The sequence below is a fragment of the Suncus etruscus genome, chromosome 6, assembly GCF_024139225.1.
Source record: "Suncus etruscus isolate mSunEtr1 chromosome 6, mSunEtr1.pri.cur, whole genome shotgun sequence".
In the NCBI taxonomy this organism is placed as follows: Eukaryota; Metazoa; Chordata; class Mammalia; order Eulipotyphla; family Soricidae; genus Suncus; species Suncus etruscus.
In genome coordinates, this window is record NC_064853.1 from 77957629 (window position 1) to 77977344 (window position 19716).

Consider the following 19716-nt stretch of genomic DNA (forward strand, 5'->3'; position numbering starts at 1 on the left):
TCAGCTTGATACAAAGTTACTTCAAGTTGAGATTTCAGCAGTGTGCGCATGACTAAATTAACATTTGATGTAAGGTGGGAACTTTCTTGCTTTGATATATTGTGTTGAGTGATTCATTTTGAAAGGAAGAATTCACAGATTCCTTTCTCTTCCACTTACCTAAACCTTCCAAACTCTCCCAGAGGTGATTATTGTCATCATGACAACTCCAGAGAAAAGGTTACGCTTAAGTCACATTCATATTAAATAAGTTATAGATAAAAATTGCTTATAATGTATACGATGTCCGTCTCTCCCCTTTGCTTCTTGGGGAAAACATGGTTCTGACAGGGTCCTGGAATTCCCCCTCCCACAGGTCCCCCATTTTTTCTGACTTCTTTATCCTCATTTTTTGGTAACATCACTGCTCAAAGGACTTCCAAGAAGGTCCACAATCATTCTACAAGGGCAACTGCATACACAATCTGGTGCACATACATAGTATAATTTCTGGATAATCCTACTGTGGTCTGTACAAATATACACTTACAGGAGAGTTGGCCCTGTGAATCAGGTCATGTGGTACATCTGATTGACAGGCACCAGAGTTGGCAACTCTCTAGTACTCCCTGGCCTCCTGGAACTGCCTGAGATAGTCTTCCTCCAAGGGGTTCTCTGTGCACTTCTGCCCATTATTGGGAGGTCGAGCCTCATTGTACCTGCTCCAGTCACCCTTACAGAGAATCCAGGGTAGCACATCCACTTTGTAGTGGAGTTCTGCTGAGAAGTCTGTGCTGATGAGGTTGGGTGTGCCCGCACCTTTGCCTCTAGTGATGAGCTGCATATTGTCACCATAGCAACAGTGCTGGGCAGCCAATGTGGTGCTCTCCAGGGACAGCATGGAGCGGATACAGTAGCGGGCAGTGGGCTTGTAGATCTCCAACTTCTCCTTGGGCCCACTGGCATCCTTCCAGCGGAAGTTCTTGTGCAGAATGTGGTCAAAGATGTCTGCTGTGCTGTAGGCCACCTCTGTGGGGTAGGAGCAAGGGCAGCTGGGTAGATCATTGAGCACCTTGTGCATGTACTTCTTTAAGAATTCACTCTTGCAGCTCATCCATCGCTCACAGCTGTCTGTGTCTGCAAAAGGTTACAGGGAATTCTTTAACCCACTTGTCACAGGGCAGGAACCAACCTCATCATTCCCAGTCGACCTGTCAATATCTGACTATCACCAGGCCCTTGGTGGCCCCGTCCATATTCACCTCCCTTGAACATGGAGACTTTGCTCAAGGCAAAGGATTAAGCAATAAGGTTCGTTCTTTTCCTTCCTTCCTTCCTTCCTTCCTTCCTTCCTTCCTTCCTTCCTTCCTTCCTTCCTTCCTTCCTTCCTTCCTTCCTTCCTTCTTTTCCTTCCTTCCTTCCTTCCTTCCTTCCTTCCTTCCTTCCTTCCTTCCTTCCTTCCTTCCTTCCTTCCTTCCTTCCTTCCTTCCTTCTCTCTCTCTCTCTTTCTTTCCTTTCTTTATTCCCTTTCTTTCTTTTCTTTTTTTCTTCTTTCCCTTTTTTTTTCTTTCTTTTACCAAAAAAGTAAAACTAGAATGATCCCACTAAAGGGGGAGTGACATGAAAGGGTAGTAAGAACCAGCAGATCAAAGAATGTTTTAGGAAGGGAGCCTGCTTTGCAGGGAGGAAATCTTAGGAGAAACTGTTAGCTAACATGACAAAGTTCAAAACTTTAATTGTTCTTGCTGACACTTACTGCCTTCCCTTTTGTACTTCTTAGTAGTTTTCTCCAACAATTTTTTGTCTTTCTAATCCCATGGCGATACCTACCATTCAGAAGATCCTAGTGGACATTAATTGTAGTAGTTTCCCCAGGAAAGAATGGGAAGACATTCTTGGTCAACAATAATTGTAGAAATCCAAAACTTGGGATGGTTCAGTGTGAATGGGGGCATGGAGAACACGTTACCAGAGCAGAGAATATAGGGGGATAGGATGCTCGTGCAATTTAGGTTTGCTCAGGGGTACTAGTGAGCTGCAGAGTAAGAAAATAAATTAACTACTAACCTCAATTATAGGAGTCCTGGCAAGATACTCTGGGTGATAACAGTAGGGGAAATCAAGATGGTCAAGAGAACCAGACTTGGGCATGAAAAAAAAAAGTGACGTTCCAGCTTTGATTGGGAAGCCTAATGGTTTGTGGGGACTTGAATAAAAATCAAATACCAAGATGGGAAGAGGGAACTGTGTAGAGGAGAGTCTGGCTTGCCTTCAGTCATAGGGTACACCTTTTTAACACCCATAAAAAGGGTCTGTATATTTAAGATGGCCCCCTGGTTAACTTTCAATGGGTGGCAGTGCCAGAGGGATATAAAAGTCCCTACCTTGAGTGCAGGTGTATAGGGTTTGCTGTAGGTTGTTGGAGCTGGAGTTTGTGAGCTGGTGGACTGCTACTTCTCCTGCAGTTTTCTAGTCTTTGGCTGTATTTTCCTGCATGGTTTTATCCTGCTGCTTCTTCTGCATATTTCTCTTACCTGGTCCTCTATCTGACCTTACCCTGGTCCCAAACCCAGCTTTCCTCCCTCCCCACCCCTTTTTCTTCTTCCCCCCTCCCCCTCTTCCCTCCCCATCTTCTTCTCTCTTCCTTCTTCCTCCTCTTATCTCCCCTCCCCCTTTATCTCCTCCTCCCTCCCCTCCCTCTCATCTCTTCCTTCCTCCTCTCCTTCCCTCCATTCCCCTTCCTCCCCTCCCCTCCCCTCTCCTTTCTTGTCTTCTTTCCTTCCATTCCCTCTTTTCTTCTCTCCTTCCCTCCCTTCTCCTCTCCAAAAAATTCCTCCTAGGTTTCTCTCTACTTGGTTCATTCTTCCGTAAACAAATTCTGATCAAATGCTCCTCAATGATCCATTCTGAGTGTGCCCAGTTTGTTCCCACTGAGAATCTAGCTGACACACACCATTCTTCCTCCTCCTAGCCACACATCAGGGCTAGCTTTGGCAGTGGAGATCTAACCTCTCCCAAAAAGAAAGTGATTGCCACCTATGTGGAAGGTCTGAGAAATTCTGTGCTTGAAAAGACCAAGTTACATTTCTACATTTTTTATGTACAATGTTCATATTTCATCTTCTCAAAGTTGGTATTATATCAAATGCATTTTTGCGTTTCCAATAAATGTCTCCTGCGTGTGTGTGTGTGTGTGTGTGTGTGTGTGTGTGTGTGTGTGTGTGTGTGTGTATGACTAAGAGGAGATCCTTAGAAAACAAAGAATTTTCTATTGCCTCCAATTTGCTGAGGGAACAGGATAGAAACACAGAGGATAAGAAAGAATTGTAGAGTGCCAAAAAGAAGTAGAGTCTAAGGATTTATACTTTTTGGGGATAAACAAAACAGAATTATATTTATAAAAACATGAAAGTATTTTCTAAAAAGCAAAATTCCACTTCATGCTAGAACTATAATCATTTTCTATTTGTTGTTGGTTTGCTTTATATGTTTTTGAGTCACACCTTGTGGTGGTTAGGACTTACTCCATGCTCTTTGTTCAGGGATCACTCCTGGTGAGGGTTGGGGGACCAGATAATGCCAGGGATCAAATGTGGGTCAGCTGTGTGCAAGGCAAGCACCTTACCCACTAACGTATCATTCCAGCTCCTATTAGTTTGTATTTTATTAGCATTGTTTGCCATATTTTTATTTTTCTAGATCTTGCTATAGAGGATGCACTGAGAGTTAACTAAGGTAGCAGGAGAATATTGAGAAAGTCCCTCACATCTTGGCTATAAAACTGAGACTACTAATTCCGGATTTCAGTGGGAAAGCTCAGGGAGGTCTCATGAGAAGAGATTTCATGTGACTTGATGCCTCTAGAAGAATGATTTTGTCCTAAGAAAAGTAACTTGCTTGTGGTTGGAAGGTTGAAGGCAGAGAACTATCATTTGAAGGAGGTGCAAGTGACCAAGAACTATATTGGGAGAGTTCATCGTCTGTATAGAAGGAGGATGAACATTGTACACTCAGATTCAACATTTAAATGAAAAATAAGGATAACATTGCAAAGGTAACAGGAATCTTCAAAAAACCCACTTAATTAATATTTAGATAAACAATAACTTACCAACATCTAACAATTTGGTGGCATTGAACTCCTCACTTCCTGCGAGAAGGCTTGCTTCAGTGGCAGCTGTCAGGAAGGTGTCTTCAACCCCTAAATACAGACAGGAGCTGACTTTTGTCTGGTAATATGGAAAAAGGAACCCTCCTCATCACCAACTGAATGTACCTCAACAAAACACTTTTTTTTATATTCATTGCTATGCAAAGTCAAAAACTTAAGAGGAAACAGTGAAATGCAGATAGTAGAGCATAAATATATTGAAAGCCCAGATACCATTTGCAGCATGAAATCTGACCCAAATGTATGAAATGGGACTCATCCACGAGAACAGGAGATTGGTAGAAAACAGACCAGGATGATGTCTGGTACCAGGGTGACAAATTAACTGGAGGAAAGAGAAAAGAGTGGTTTGGTCTATTGTCTAGCTGTTAATATCACTCCTGGGAACTGACTGGCTCAAATTATTTAGTCATGTGATTTTGGGTGAGACACTTAGCTTTTATGTGACTCAATTTGACCATTGTAAAATAGGTGAGAACAAAACAACTCATGACATAGGGTTGAATGGATTAAATGAATTATATGTTAATACTAATATTTGTGGGCCATAAAGTCAACGTATGGGAGGTATGGTGTTGCCTTGCATGTAGCCAACCCTGATTGGAATCCCCAGCTTTATCTCTGGTCCCTTGAGCACAGCCTGGGGTCACTCCTGAACACAAAGTCAGAAACGGTCTCTGAACCCTGGCAGATGAAGCCTCCCACCAAACCAAAGCAAACCAAACCACTTGTCATCATAAATGGAATTCCTATTTTTCCTCTGAATACTTGTCAGATCTATTGTGAGTGTTCATAGTTTATAGTCCGGTATCATCAATTTAGACCTTTTAATGTTCTAGCAATGCCATGAAGTATTGGATGTATCAAATAACTCAGCTTTGTCATTACTAGGGTCTTCAAACTTCTGAGTTTCAAACTTCCTTTTTCCTTTCCAACCCCCAAGCTCTCAACTCTACTGACGCTGCCTTCACAAATAGAAATCCTTTATACACTGAACTCTATGGCAGTCCAGAAGAGGCAGAGATAGAGAAACATGGAGGGATTCAGTGGATAACCTTGGCTGTTATGCTAAAACTTGATTTCCTTGAGGAATTCTTTCTAATTTTACATGAGATTTCTAAAACTTATTTCTTTTTTTTTGGTACTAATTCTAATTTTTTATTTATTTTTTTATTATAAGAATTTATTCAAGAGACAAAATTGATTAACATAATGAGGTAAGCTAACATAACATAATATAGTGACATAACATAACATATAATTGATATAATAATAAAACATGTAAGTCAAAGAAAGTTTCTGATTAAAAACATATTTTTTTCCATAATGGCTTACATATCTTTCACAGTAGTGTTTTAGGTACATATTAACATTGAATCAGGGGAATACCCATCACCAACTATGTCCTCCCCCCATTCCATTTCCCTTTCTACAACCCATATAACCCACCATCACCCCCCCACCCCTCGGGCTGCTAGAGTAGGTGGACCCCTCTTTGTCTGGCTTACTATTAGTGATCTCATATCTGTTTGGTCCTGGAACCCTCGTTTCCCCTTCTGTTTTAGAGACAGAGCTAGAAAAATCGAGGTATGTGGTTTTGTTTGAAGGCAAGAAAAGCAATAGAATGGGGTAAAAAATAAGAGGAAAAAAAAGTCAAAAGTCAAATACGCTGAAAATGGGCTGAGTCTCTCTAGAGGCTTCCAACCTCAGTTTGAGAGAGGATGTGAAAAAGGTAATTGAAATACCACAACAATACAGAAAAAATTATCCAATTAAATAACCGGTGAGCACTACAGCAATAAAGATAGGTACCACACAATAGTCTCAGTTCTGAAATCAACTCATGCTCGAATGCAAAAAGAAAGAGAAAGACAAGACAAAATAAAATAAAATAATATTGGAGACATCAACCGTAATCTCCACTAAACTTATTTCTATGGTTGCTCTAGGGAACACATTTTTTGTTTGTTTGTTTGTTTGTGGTCCTGGGAATTGAATTCAGGGCTCCAGGGCCTCACACATGTAAGGCATGTGCTTTGCCACTGAGCCACATCTTTAGCTCAAGTCCCAGGGGACAAACTTTTACAGTGTAATTACCACCAGGCCAGAAAGACTGTTGCTCCATGATACTTTCCAGTAAAGCTGAGAATCAACAAACCAAATATAGAAATAGAAAACAAGGAAAGAGACCCTGCAAAAGAAATTTTTCCTACCTGTTCCAAGGGAAGGTTAAAAAATGGGAAGTTTTAGAATCAGAGAGAAGAAAAAAATGGAAGAGCCAGCTAAGATAAAAAGAAAACCATTGGTCTCATTGCTTTTAGAGATGTAAGAAAATAAAAAATAACATTCAAAATGGCAGCAAAGTGTTTTTCCATAATAAGACATCTATATCTATTGTCTCTTCAGGTGAAAAATTTGGTTGGAAGAAAGTTCTAGGAAAAAAAAAAAAGGTTTGGCAAGTCCTAGACCTTGACATTAAATGACACCTGAGTCCATGTGTGACAAAGCTGATACATTTTCATTCTAGTAGAGATGGATTGGGTGTCATGATTATGATCATGGACTCCTGCATCTGACTTTCTGGATTTAAATTCTAGATTGGTTACTTGCTGCTTGTTTGACTCTAGGCACACCAATATCTCTGCCTCACTTTCTGTAGTTTTCAAATGGTTCCAGTACCCATTTCACAAGACTCTTTTGAAGATTAAATGAAGGAACATCTAAAATGGTCTTAGAAATGTTTGCTTAAGTGCTCAAAATTTGATTCATCATGATCTTATCATTTTTGCATATTTTGTTCATCTGTACTTTATCTCCTTCATTTTATCTCTATTATCTTTATTTCCTTATTATCATTATTATTTTTTCTTTTTAACTTTCTTCCTATCTTCAATTTTTCATATTTTTTATTTTTGTTTATTTATACTTGTACAAATTTAACTCTGTGGGGAAGATTAGAAAATATCATCTTGTTAGTTTTGCTTCACTTTTGGAATCTTTTATATGGCTGATCTATCATAACTACCACTTTTTTATTTGGAATTTGTTACTTACTGGTAAGTAGAACACAAAATGTAAAAAATTCTATATTTTTCCTGGGAATTTTTTCTCTATTGAGAAAAAAAATGTCACCTGAGTAAATTCAACTTAACACATTAGAAGACAGAAGTTACTCAAAAGAGGGCCATGAATATCGTTGACTGATAGAGCACTTGCCTTGTATGTACGAGGCCCTGGGTCCAATATACCACATATTTACAGAAAAAAGAAACAAAAACCTTCATATAGAGAGAAGAAATATAAAGTTTCTAAGTATTGCCATTCTTCTATATAAATTCCAAGTATTGCTATTCTGTAACCCAAGTTGGCATTTGTCTCCAGTTTGAAACTTTACATAATTGTAAGGACTTTAAAAATCATGAGTTTTTGGAACTGGAGTGATAGTGCAGTGGTACAGCATTTGCCTTGCACGTGGTTGACCCAGGAAAGACCTCGTTTTGATTCTCGGTGTCCCATATGGTCCCCCAAACCAGGAGCAATTTCAGAGCACATAGCCAGGAGTAATACCTGAGCATCACTGGGTGTGGCCCCAAACCCCCCCCCCCAGAAAAAAGATGAGTTTTTAAAACTGAAGTGATAATAGTTGAATAAATTGTTTTATTTATTTATTTATTTATTTTTTGGTTTTTGGTTTTTGGGCCACACCCGGTGGCGCTCAGGGGTTACTCCTGGCTATCTGCTCAGAAATAGCTCCTGGTAGGCACGGGGATGGGACGCCGGGATTCGAACCAATCACCTTAGGTCCTGGATCGGCTGCTTGCAAGGCAAACGCCCCAATAAATTGTTTCTCAAAGTGGGCAAAATCATGCTCCTGAGGGGTGCTGGAAAGATGCAGGGAAATAATCGTAGCATCTAGTGCAATTGGGGAACACTTTTTATTTGTTCACTGAAGAAACTAGATTTCCAACCTGAAAGGTAGTGCAGTACGTAGGGCATTTGCCCTGCATATGAGTGACTTGGCACCACATATATTCCCCCAAACTCTGCAGGATGATGCATGAGTGCAGAGCAACAAGTAAACCCTGAGCAGTTCCAGGTGTGGCACCAAAACAAACAAACAAACAAACAAAACCCCTAGATTTCTAGTTACTTTTCTAAAGGGGATGGAAGGTCAAACACAATTGGGTTTATAAGACTAATAGGTTTCAGTTGCACAGCGTTTAAATCTAACATCTTGATGTACTACATATGTTTGTTACCCTAAACCCAGTTTCTTGTCATCTCCATACAATTGACCCCTTTGACCTGATTGGCCAACCTCTTCCCCTCTGAACCACCATTTTGTTCTTTTTTACCTAAAAGAATGGTTTTGCTGTTTAGTACATTCATTAGTTTGATTTATTTACAACACATGAGTGAAATCACATGGTGCTTTTCTTATTCCCTGTCTTTGTGACTTATCTAATTAAGCTTAATGCCCCACAGTTCCATCTATGTTGTTCTAGGATGGCATTTTTTTCTGTTTTAAATAGTATTTTATTGTGTACATAGATCATATCTTCTTTATTTCTTCCTCTGTAGGAGAACACTATATAGTTTTTAACTCCTGTATATTATGAATAATATTGGGGAACCACCATTCCTGGTAAGATTCATCCAATTAGGCTAGGAAGTTCACTGGAAGGGCCTGGGGATGTGATGTTGCTCAGGTCCAGCAAATCTGGGGATCCACCAGGGCTATGTCAATATAATTTGGGACTATCATGGTGATACCCAACAATGTTGGTCTGGGGCCATGCTTTGTTAGGAATCAAACTTGGGTCCTTGAACTTGTAAACTATCCCTTTGCATCATCACTCTAGTCCCTTCACACCATTTTCTGCAAGGCTTTCTTATTAATTTGCCTGATTCTTTGTCTACTTAGAAGCCCCTTTTTTTCTATCACTTCTTTGTTGCTGTTTTTGTTATTGCAAGTCTTAACCTTATCAATTGAGAACTGAGTTTCTAGGGATATAAAAAAAAGCTTGGGATGTGGAGATCAAATTTTCTGTCTATAATATTTCTTTCAAATGAAGCCACTAGAGTGATGGTTTCTTAGAAGAGGGTAAAGTACTATTTTAGGCTGGTATTCTACCTGGCAATGCAGAACACATTGCAAATGTGAAACTATTATATCAAGAATTGGTTACTTTTTTGGTTTTAAAATAAAAAGAGAGAGTCTGGGGCCAGAGTGGTATTACAGTGGTAGGGCGTTTCCCTTGTACTTGGTTGACTCAGGATGAATGCAGGTTCGATCCCCCAGCATCCGAGATGGTCCCCGGAGCCACGAGTGCTTTCTGAGTACAGAGCTAGGAGTAACCCAGAGCACCACTGGGTGTGGCCCAAAAAAACCAAAAGAAAAAAAATGACATATATTTTGTGTGTATCAGACATGATCTTGGTAGCCTATTCTCCATTCTCCTTTTCCATCTTTTCCTCCTCCATCTCCTTTGCTTCCTCCTCCTCTTCTGCTATATTTTTATGACACTTTAAAACTGTGGGGAATCCTACAAAACCCAGGCTACAGTTTAACAACCATTGCTATGGACAGTATCAATTATTTCTTACCATCTATATGGCCTTTCACCAAGTTTGCAATTAATAGTTTTAAAGCATTGACAATAGAGTTTATAGAGATAATTAATTGTTAAGTTGTTCTGGTGTGTTCCCATGGGAGACTTTGGCAACTCTTAGACATTATCAACAGGTCTTGCTGGCTGGTTTTTTTAGAGATGTCTGTGAAACTTCTTGTCCTTGCTTTCTTATCAGATTATGAATGTCTGTATTCATATGGCTCCTTAAGGCCTACACAATTTCACTGAAACTGCACATTAAAGGCTTCAGTGAACTAGAGCAGTGTTTTTCAGCCTTTTTGTGCAAAGGGACACTTTTTTCATGAAAAAAAGATCACGAGGCACACCACCATTAGAAAATGTTAAAAAAATTTAACTCTGTGCCTATATTGGCTGTATATAAAGTAATTCTCTTGAATAGGAATCAAATAAACACACAAAAATATTTTATAATTACTTTATTATGGAATAATAAAGTATTTTATAATTGTTCATATTTCTGTTTACTTACTCAGTGCAAAACCTGGGCCTGTTTGGCTGAACACAAAGCTGACATTCTGGCAGGAATCGAAGAAAGACACACACATAGCTCTTCATCAACAGCTCTTAGTCTCTGTCTGTCTTTAGTTTTTATAGTCCGTAACATGCACTTTGACTCACAAATAGACCTAACATGCCGAAGCTGCATGTTACGGATGAAATTGGAATTTTTCCCATGGCACATCAGACAATATTTCATGGCACTCTAGTGTGCTGGGGGACAATGGTTGAAAAACGCTGAACTAAAATTCTTTTGCATTAGTTAGTGTGTAGTGACATTGTCTCTAAGTAATAGCTACTAAGACAGCACTGTGCATTATAAGTCAGAAAGTCTATTTTTCACTCATTCAGCCCATTATTCAACTCCTGATCTAGATCTAGTCAGGAGTCTGACCAGAATACTTTTTTTTTTTTTTTGCCACACCCAGTGATGTTCAGGGGTTATTCCTGGCTATGTACTCAGAAATTGCTCCTGGTTTGGGGGACCACATGGGATGCTAGGGATTGAACCCAGGTCTGTCCTGGGTTTGCCATGTGCAAGGCAAATACTATACTGCTGTTGTATCGCTCTGGACCCTGATCAGAATTCTTAAGAAAGCGGTTCTCTTATAAGATGTATATTTCTGTAAGTTTTAAAAAAATACAGATAAAAACTGATACTAAGTGAAAGCATTTTAGTGACTTGGACTCCTTTGAAAACCCACCTGGGCAGTTGGGACGGTCACATGTCCTGGATTCTGTAGCAGTGCATGCGTAGCCACATGACCTGGTTCGCTTCTGGTTGCCATTCCCACAGGTGACACTGCACACAGACCAAAGGCTCCAGTCACCCTCACCATCTGTGGAATCTGACAGGGATCAGGCAGGATGGTTACTAATTTCACTGAGAAGTTCTGAATTACCTCTATCACACAGTCTCCCACTCTACCATTGCTGGAGAGGATCTATGTCAGAAATAGCTACTGGGTGCATTTTGGGCATGAGCTTCATGAAGGTAGAGACTCTGAAGTTTGGGGCACATTGATGATCAATTCATGACCAGAATGTTAGTATTTAGAGTGTTATCTGGTGTTTGTTGAGAATGCAAATATTTGTAGATATAGGGACATGGAATAGTATATTAGATGGTTTCCAAGGAACATAGAATAGTATATTAGATGGTTTTCAAAAATGATTGTCATTAGATCTTCCTTTTCCTTGCATACATGCAAAAACTGAGCAGACTTTGGTCTTCAGAGACTGGCAGTTTATAATTTTTTCTCTGGGGTGTTTAGTCTCTGTGAAAGAAGCAGAGGTTGAACCTATAAATTAAAGGACTATCTGAATGAAGGACCATTCAGATACTGAAATATAATTGAAGCCTTTTTCAATCTTCTACTACTTTTCAGAGCACAACAGGATGCAACAGAAGGCAAGAAGAGTACAAGAGAACAATTCTCTGTTGAAACCTCACCTAAACCTCACCTAAATTTCTGAGACATTTATTCAGGAAAAAAGAATAAATCGATGTTGGGGAGGAAGTTTGTATACAGTAGGCAACAACCAATGTATACTGATGAAGTTAATGATCATTTGAGCCATTACTTAACTTTCTTCCAATATAAATCCATGCACTTGAATAAGTCAGGCAAAAGTCAATAAATATGGATTATTATTTCAAATATGGTAGAGGAGACAGCTCAAAGCTTCTGTTTTGTATGCAGAAGTCCTGAGACCAATCTCTGGTACTACCTGGTACTACCCTCAAGTACCACTGGGAGTTGATCCCAGTACCACAGTGATATGGTCCAAATGCTAACATACAAACAAACAAAACAAAACAAAATTTCTAAAGACTTTTCTAATGATAAAACTAGTTTGTTAGTGAGAAAAGTCTTAAGTGATCAATAAATACAAACATATGACTGAATTATATAGTAATTTTAGTTTATGTGTGGCATGGAAAGAGAAAAAGCCAACCAGGTTAGGAGGGCCTGAGCATGTGGGAGATGTAGTACATTATATTCTCTTTAAAAGCAAAGATATTAAGGAAGAAAGCTCAGTAGGCTGATTACATGCTTTTCAGGTAAGAGAAAATCCGACATGAATATATAAATATACATATATAGTTATAGGTATACATACACCTATATAAATATACCTCTATAAATATATAGTATACTTATATAAATATACATATATATATATGTATATAGTTAAAGGTAGCAACTGCTAAAATGGTGGATGACTAAGTCAAAGCCATCAAAGAAGCAGAAGGAAAGCTTGGGACCCCACATTTAGTTCCACATCTTTGGAAGTTAATTCTTTCTGCAACATCTACTCTGCAAGAATTCTTTCTGGTGCAATCCAATCTCCCTACTATTCTGAGACCTCTGCTAGTGTCATGTGGACAGCTATAGGCATGTGCTTTGCAGAGAAGGGTCCTCCTTTCATGAGAGGCTGATTGGTATTACACAGATCGAGCAAGAATGTCATCCACACATGTTTCTACCTGAGCTGTGGGCTTTGTGCCATCCTCCCAGGCTGTATTTCCATGGCATTAATTTTCCACAGGCCAATCTTGGATGCCAGTTGACTCAATTCATTCACCATTGTTCTGGGGGATTCAAGGCTGCATCCTAACCCAGACCAAAGAGTTTTCTCACATCTTATTGGGTACCCAATTTGCCTATTCACTCTTCCCCTACTCTTCTCAGAAACAGTGTCTCCAAACTTTTATTTTCTTCTAAGTAGTTTTCCCCTAGTATGTGGGCAAGCATATGTTTGAGGTAACTATTTTGTATGAGGGAACTGGATCTCTTTCCTGGCATTTGTCTACTTTATCTCTCCTATCTCTTTCTGGGTATCAAAACCAGAGTGGCAGAAACATAGCTTCCAGGTGAGAAACCACTGAGGGAGTGGTAACTGATATTTCTCTATTTTTCTCTATATTTGTCTGGCATCTCTAGACAAAAGCAAGAGATGAATAAGAGCAGAACTATTGTATGGAATCATCATATAATCCACTTTGGTAGCATCTAAGTGAAGTGGTTTTTAGGTACAGGTGGACATAGTCAGTCTACATACATTACTGAGGCAGACTGGTGAAGGTCACAAGTCACAAGTAGAGTGATAACAAGGGAGCACTTAGTCAGAAAAAAATATTTATCCAAAGAGGTTGAGTTCATGTCATCATTGTTGTGCTGCTTGGTTTCACAAAAGCTGTGGGCCTTTTACCCTCTAGAACCCCTCTGAAATCTTGCTTTGCTATAAGGCTACTATTATTTAGGAACTCAATTTTGATAAATGTTTCTGTAATTTTTAGTTCCAGTTTTAGATGTGTCTCGAGGCTTATAAGAAAAGCTGCAAGATTTAATATTTCATTTGGTATCTTTTGAATTGAAGTAATTTGAATGTTAACAATAGGTCAGATTATGTGCAAAATGATTTCCCCAATTCTCTCCATATCAATCCACTTAGAGATTCATTTACACCATGTTTGGCTAGGGCCAAGTGATTTGCTCTGACCAATTTAAAAAACTGTAAATATGAGTCCAACAGAGGTTTGGAAAGTGCTTGCACTCAGGGGGACTTTTGTACTGTTCTATCAGGGCCTTTTCTGTCAGCAAGGGAGAAACCTATACCTCAGAATCCACTCCTCAGTGCTGGGACATTTTAAGGCCAGAGGGAGAGAAAACAAAAGAGATCATGCAGCCATGGTCAAACCAGTCTGAAGCTGACTGGTCCTGATAACCTGCAGACTCAGAAAAGAGTCATATTTATTCTTTCAGCTACAGGGATGGGTTCTTAAGCAGCAAAAATGACTAGTGAGAAACCCTTTATTAAATTCTCCCCAAATATGCTGTTTTGATGACTAATAGCCGTAGGAACTACAAAAGACTTATTTCATTAATCAGTAATTTTTCTCTACCTCTTTATTTTATAAAATGGTGACAAAAAGCTGTTTTTCCCCCCAAATATTTTTTCTAGATAGTTTCATAGTAAGGCAGAACAATGAGACAGTCATGTGGTAATGGCTTCCTAAAACCAAATAACCTTCTAGAGAAAAGTGTATTAAGTCACCTCTTTCCTCTACAGCTTTTAGAATACACTGTCCTAGATAAATGTTCCAGCAATGACCTTTGGCTGGGGGATTTCTATTTGTTTCATGTGTTCAAAGGCCAGAAAGGGGAGTTCTGACTGTGGGACGAAGCATTCCGAGTTGGATTCCTTTCTGCTATAAAACAAACAAACAAAAAAACCCAAAATAAGCCTGTTCTCATTTGCTCAATCTACCAGGGAGTGCTGCTCAGGGCAGAAAATGAATGTGAATAATTGCCAAGAAGATGACAAACACTGTAAACAGAATCTGTGAGCATTTAGATGGAACTCACAGAGGGCCTGTGACATCAAAGAGTTTTAGCAAGGAACAAGAACAGTCCACAGGGCAGTGGGATCAGAGTTGGGTTTCAAGGATGTTATTTGAAATGTCAAAGTAGTCCTTATATTGTTTCAGGGCCCCTGGGTTCTGTGAAGCAGTCACAGCGTTTGGGTCACTGAAGTTACTTGGTCTTGACTCCGTCACTGGAAAGATTCCACTTCCCTATCTCAGATGCTAGGACAGGCCAGTCATTGAGAACTTGCTTTCACCAGCTGCTGGACCTCAGTGTACTACCTTAATTCCTCTAATAATGCCACAAAGAAGCTAGACAAGGCAGCTGGAAACAAACTGAGAAAAATTTCCATTATGGAAAAGGAAACTGAGGCTCAAAGACATACCTGTCTAATGTCATACAGCTTATATTTAGCAGGGCTGAGATTAGAACTAAGATTTCACACACACCCCAGCCCCACTTGTCTCTTAGTCTATATTCTGATATTTCACCTTTGATTCTTCCCTTGTTGACCTCCCTTCTGGAAGATACCAACTTATGTGGTCATAATTCAACATGACAAAAATACCCTTTAAAAAGGAGTCACTGTGAACTCTGTTAAATTAGGACTCTGACTGAAACAGAATTGTTAAAAATTCAAGTTTCAAATGAGCAGGGTCCAACTGAGTTCATTATGTGGGTTATTCTGAACAATTTTGGAAATAATATATCATTCACTCAGTAGGAATTCAGTGGAAATACATAATTCACTCATTGGACGTCTTTGCTCTAGATGACTCTAGTGTCATCTAGACATGAGTTTCTGCACAAGAGTTTCTCATTGGCTGAAAGGACAGAAAAGGCCACGCATCTGATGCTCTATGGGATTCTGGAAAGCACAGTGTCCTTATGAGTCAGTTAAAGAAGCAACCATGATACCTTTAGTTTTCAAACACACTCCAACCTTATCAACATGTTTAATTAGCATCTCATTGCTCAGAGCTAATGGGATCTACTATCTGTAGGCTCCCACCAACCTCAATGTAGCAGATTGAGAGCACCTCCCCTTTCCCCATTACTTATGTACCCATGAAATCTGAGAATGTTGAACCCTATAGGGGGAGACCAGATTTTTGTTGCTAAAGAGGCAACCCAGTTTTCTGGGTCAATTGATATGGAAATTTCTAAGAGTCTCCCAAATCATAAAAGATTGGGCATTTCTCCATACTTTAAGGTGGCCATGAAATCCAGACATTGGGACCTCTCAGGTTTTTGGGTTGAGAAAAGCTGAAAAACCACACTAACAGCCTCAGTAAAAAAAAAATTCTATTCTATAATCAAGAGCAAAATGAGTTGGGGGTGGTGGTGTTCACACCCAGTGGTGCCCAGAAATCACTCCCAATGGCATTCAGGGAATGCTTTCAGGAATCAAACTAGGTTTACTGTAAGTGAGGCAAGTGCTTTCCCTCTTATTATTTTGCTGGCTTCAGGGAGAATTTTTGGGGGGTTAATGCTCATGAATTTGGCAAAGCATACACTGTAAATGCTTCAAATGGAAAAAGTGTTGTTCAGGGAACTCTACATTTCATTGAGCTTCAGAATCACCTGGTGACTTTAGTTGTCAAATTGAACAAACAAAAGAAAAGAAATTCTGGACTTGGCTGTGGCTGGTTTGATTAAGGACACAGAGCAGTAGGCCTCAATTATGATGGGCTTCATCACAGAGCTTTGAAAACAGTCACACCTGGGCCTTCATATCATGCATATGCTATTTTATTGGTTCAAGGAGAAGTCCAACCGAATTGAAACAATTCACCCAATGACAATAGTGATGAAAAATTGATCTTAAATAGTGGCACTCAATGTACCAAAGCCCTGGAGAGGGCTTGTTTAAATATAGATGTTGAGGATCCACCAGTGTATCTTGAATAGTTTTAGTAGTTTTGTAGCAGATTGCGTAGTTCTGGAGAGACCTGGAACTCTGTATTCCTATCAAGATCCTAGATGATGCTGATGCAGCTGGTTTGGGGACCACACTTGAAGATCATTGCACAAGCATACGGAAAGGTTTCAGTCTAGAAATGGAATTTCAAAAACATGCACGCAGCAATTCTGATGTCAAGAGTCTGAGTGCCAGTCTTTGAAACAATGTTCTGTATTTCTGGGAAAACCAAATTTGTCCTCTGACACATAACTTTTCATACAAACAATGTCTCACTCTTAGATTCACATCCTAAGGAAGTATTATGCCCTCAGTCCCCAACCACCCAGAGAGTACAATAACATGAGTATTAAGAAGACAGAACATAAACTCAGACTGCTAGAGGTAATTTGATGCTCAAGCTTAACTTGGCAAAATTCAGTTTTCCCATCATTCAAATGAAGTGCCTGCTTCAGATAGCCAATTAAAAATGTGAGGTGCCGGGTGGAGGGACAGTATATATAAACACTGACTTCTCCTTAGAGAACAAATATATTCAACTTCCTTTGGAAAGTGGAAGGTTTCCCCAGTCTCCTGATTGGAATGGGACTGGTAGAACTCTTTTGGGGTTCTTTTGTACTTGATGCACATCTCTGGGGGTACCCTTTTGATCTCAGTTAATTTTTCTTCCTTTATCCATAGACAGTTAAGACTCCCTTTCAGAAACAACTGTGTCTTAGTCATATTTGGATCCCTAGCACCTCATAGAGTGCCAGATACAAGACACGCTCTTAATATTGTTAAGCAATTGAATAATTCTGAAAAAATACCTAAAACACTGTCCTGTTCTTTGAAGTTGTTTAGGATCATATGCTAGCAGACCTGCCAAGATACAAGCCTTTCTTTTATCTACCAAAAAACCTCCCCCAAAACAAAACAAAACAAAAAACCAACTAGGTGCAGGTGAGAATGCAAATGGTGCCAGACAAGTTATTTTCATCATCTGTTGTTTGCTCGTAAGTGTAAAAATGGAGAAGTTACAAGAATAGTGGATGCATGTGTAAGACCTCAAATAGTATTATTTATCTATTTTATTTTGGGAGGGGGATTACCAGTAGGGCTCAGGCTACACAGGCAGTGATTCACAGTCAACCAGGCTGGTAGATCAATGCTGGGATCCAGGGATTCAATGCTAAGGACCAATAGAACCAGAGAGAACCAATAAAGACCAGATAGAACTCAGGGACCTCCAGGTCTAAGCAGACCTAGACAAGACAATGCTTGGGTGGTCACAGGATACTGGGGATAAAACTTTATTTGGGTACTTGTTAGCATACATCCTAACCACTATACTGTTTCCTGGCCCCACAGAATTAATTTTTCATAAGGACTACTCTTAATCATGCTTGTTTGGCAACTTAAACCTAAATGTTCAGACCTGGCAGTGTGATTGTTGGGCCTGGTGCTACAAGGTGCTATTTCAGAGTGAGTAAATTTGTGCTTGGCAGTGTTTAAGGAGAAATATGTCACAGGAGATCAGGGCCTTAGATATATTTATATGTAATGTATCATTTCAGCTATCTTTTAGCTCTCAAATATTCTCATTTTAAGGGGATGATCTTTTAAGCATTGCTCAAGACCCCTAGTTACCCTTCTTAGTGATTCTTGGCCAGTCTAGTGGTGGTTCAGTGCAATAGCCTTAATATCCTATGGTGCCAGGGGTAATCCTGACCACCTAAATAATACTGGAGGGTCACCAGGGCTATTTCGGAAGATGCTCATATTACTATATGTACTCTCTCTCCAAACCCCTTGATGTTCTTATAACACAGTGTATATGCTCTGATTTTCCATGAAGGCAGACAGTGAAGCCATGAAAGCTTGCCAATTATACTTCCTATTCATGGATACAGAAAATGTTTCCCAGTCTCAGTTATATCTGTAGAAAGCTGTAGGATCAACTGTTGGTCAACAGATCTTAAGCAGATATGACACAGATAATCTCTAGATTGAGGTGGTTAAGAAGAGGAGTGTAATTTTTTCCTTGCCTCTTTCCCTCTCTTTCCTTGGCAGCCACTCAGATATAGAGCTGCAGGTAGATCAGAAATTTACAACTAGGGACAAGATAGTCTCCTGTGGGCCTCCAGGAGACCACAGGTGAAAATTATGTAAATGGGACTATGTCATGAGGCTAGGAGGGCTAACAGGTAGAACAGAGGGGGCAGAGTGTATGAACAAAGTCCAAAAGTATCCATTAGAAAATAGTTGAGAAACACAGGGGTTAGGAACATTGCAGGCTATAACAACTGCTGGAGACCCAAGATGGAAGGAGCCAGTGTTTCTGACTGAATGAATGGAGATTGATTAGTTGCCTCTCCTAACAAGGTAGAAATATTATATTTGGATGCTGCTGCTCTTGTTTTAGGCTATACCCAGCACTACTCAGGAGTTATATGTGGCTTTGTATTTAGAATTAACTCCTGGAAGGGCTTAACTACCATTTGTGGTGGTGTGCAAAGAAATCCCCTTGCCCCAACTTTCATTATCTTTGGTCATTGCAACTAGAAGTTACCTTACCTGTCCTAATTAAAAAACATCTGAAGGGGCCTGAGAGATAGCATGGAGGTAAGGCATTTGCCTTGCATGCAGAAGGAAGGTGGTTAGAATCCTGGTATCCCATATGGTCCCCCGAGCCTGCCAGGAGTGATTTCTGAACGCAGAGCCAGGAGTAACCCCTGAGTGCCACTGGGTATAACCCAAAAACCAAAACAAACAAACAAAAACAAAACAAAATGAAAAACATCTGAAGATAGACGTTCCAAATTGGGGTCTTGACCTTTCCTGAGGGAGAGGAATTTGACAACCCAGATATTGATCACTGATGAGATTCTCTAGGGACCAGTCCATTTTCTTGTCAAATTAACATAGTTCCCTGTAAGTTAGAGCTATTGGACTTCTTTTACTAGACTGATGGCCACTATAAATTTATATAGTAAATTACATAATAAATTTGGTTTTCATGTTAGGTAAGAAAACTGTCAGGAAAATAGGCAGAACCTCAAAGACCTCTAGGTTAAAAAAACTTCTTTCATAATTGTGATTTTAAAATGTAGCTGCTGGTTCCTCCTGGGGCTTCTGTGG

General features: G+C 39.6%; 1 protein-coding gene across 2 annotated transcripts in view; it reads right to left on the reverse strand.

Moving 5' to 3' along the window:
* Nucleotides 1-373: 373 nt before the first annotated feature.
* ISM1 (isthmin 1) overlaps nucleotides 374-19716 on the reverse strand; it is a 90801-nt gene continuing 71458 nt past the window's right edge. For both annotated transcript variants that reach the window (XM_049774340.1, XM_049774339.1), the window contains 3 exons: nucleotides 11007-11150; nucleotides 4091-4180; nucleotides 374-1116 (listed from right to left, as the gene is read on the reverse strand). In XM_049774340.1, the coding sequence (XP_049630297.1) occupies nucleotides 599-1116; nucleotides 4091-4180; nucleotides 11007-11150 (752 nt within the window). In that variant the 3' untranslated portion in view covers nucleotides 374-598. The remainder of the gene's footprint in view (nucleotides 1117-4090; nucleotides 4181-11006; nucleotides 11151-19716) is intronic.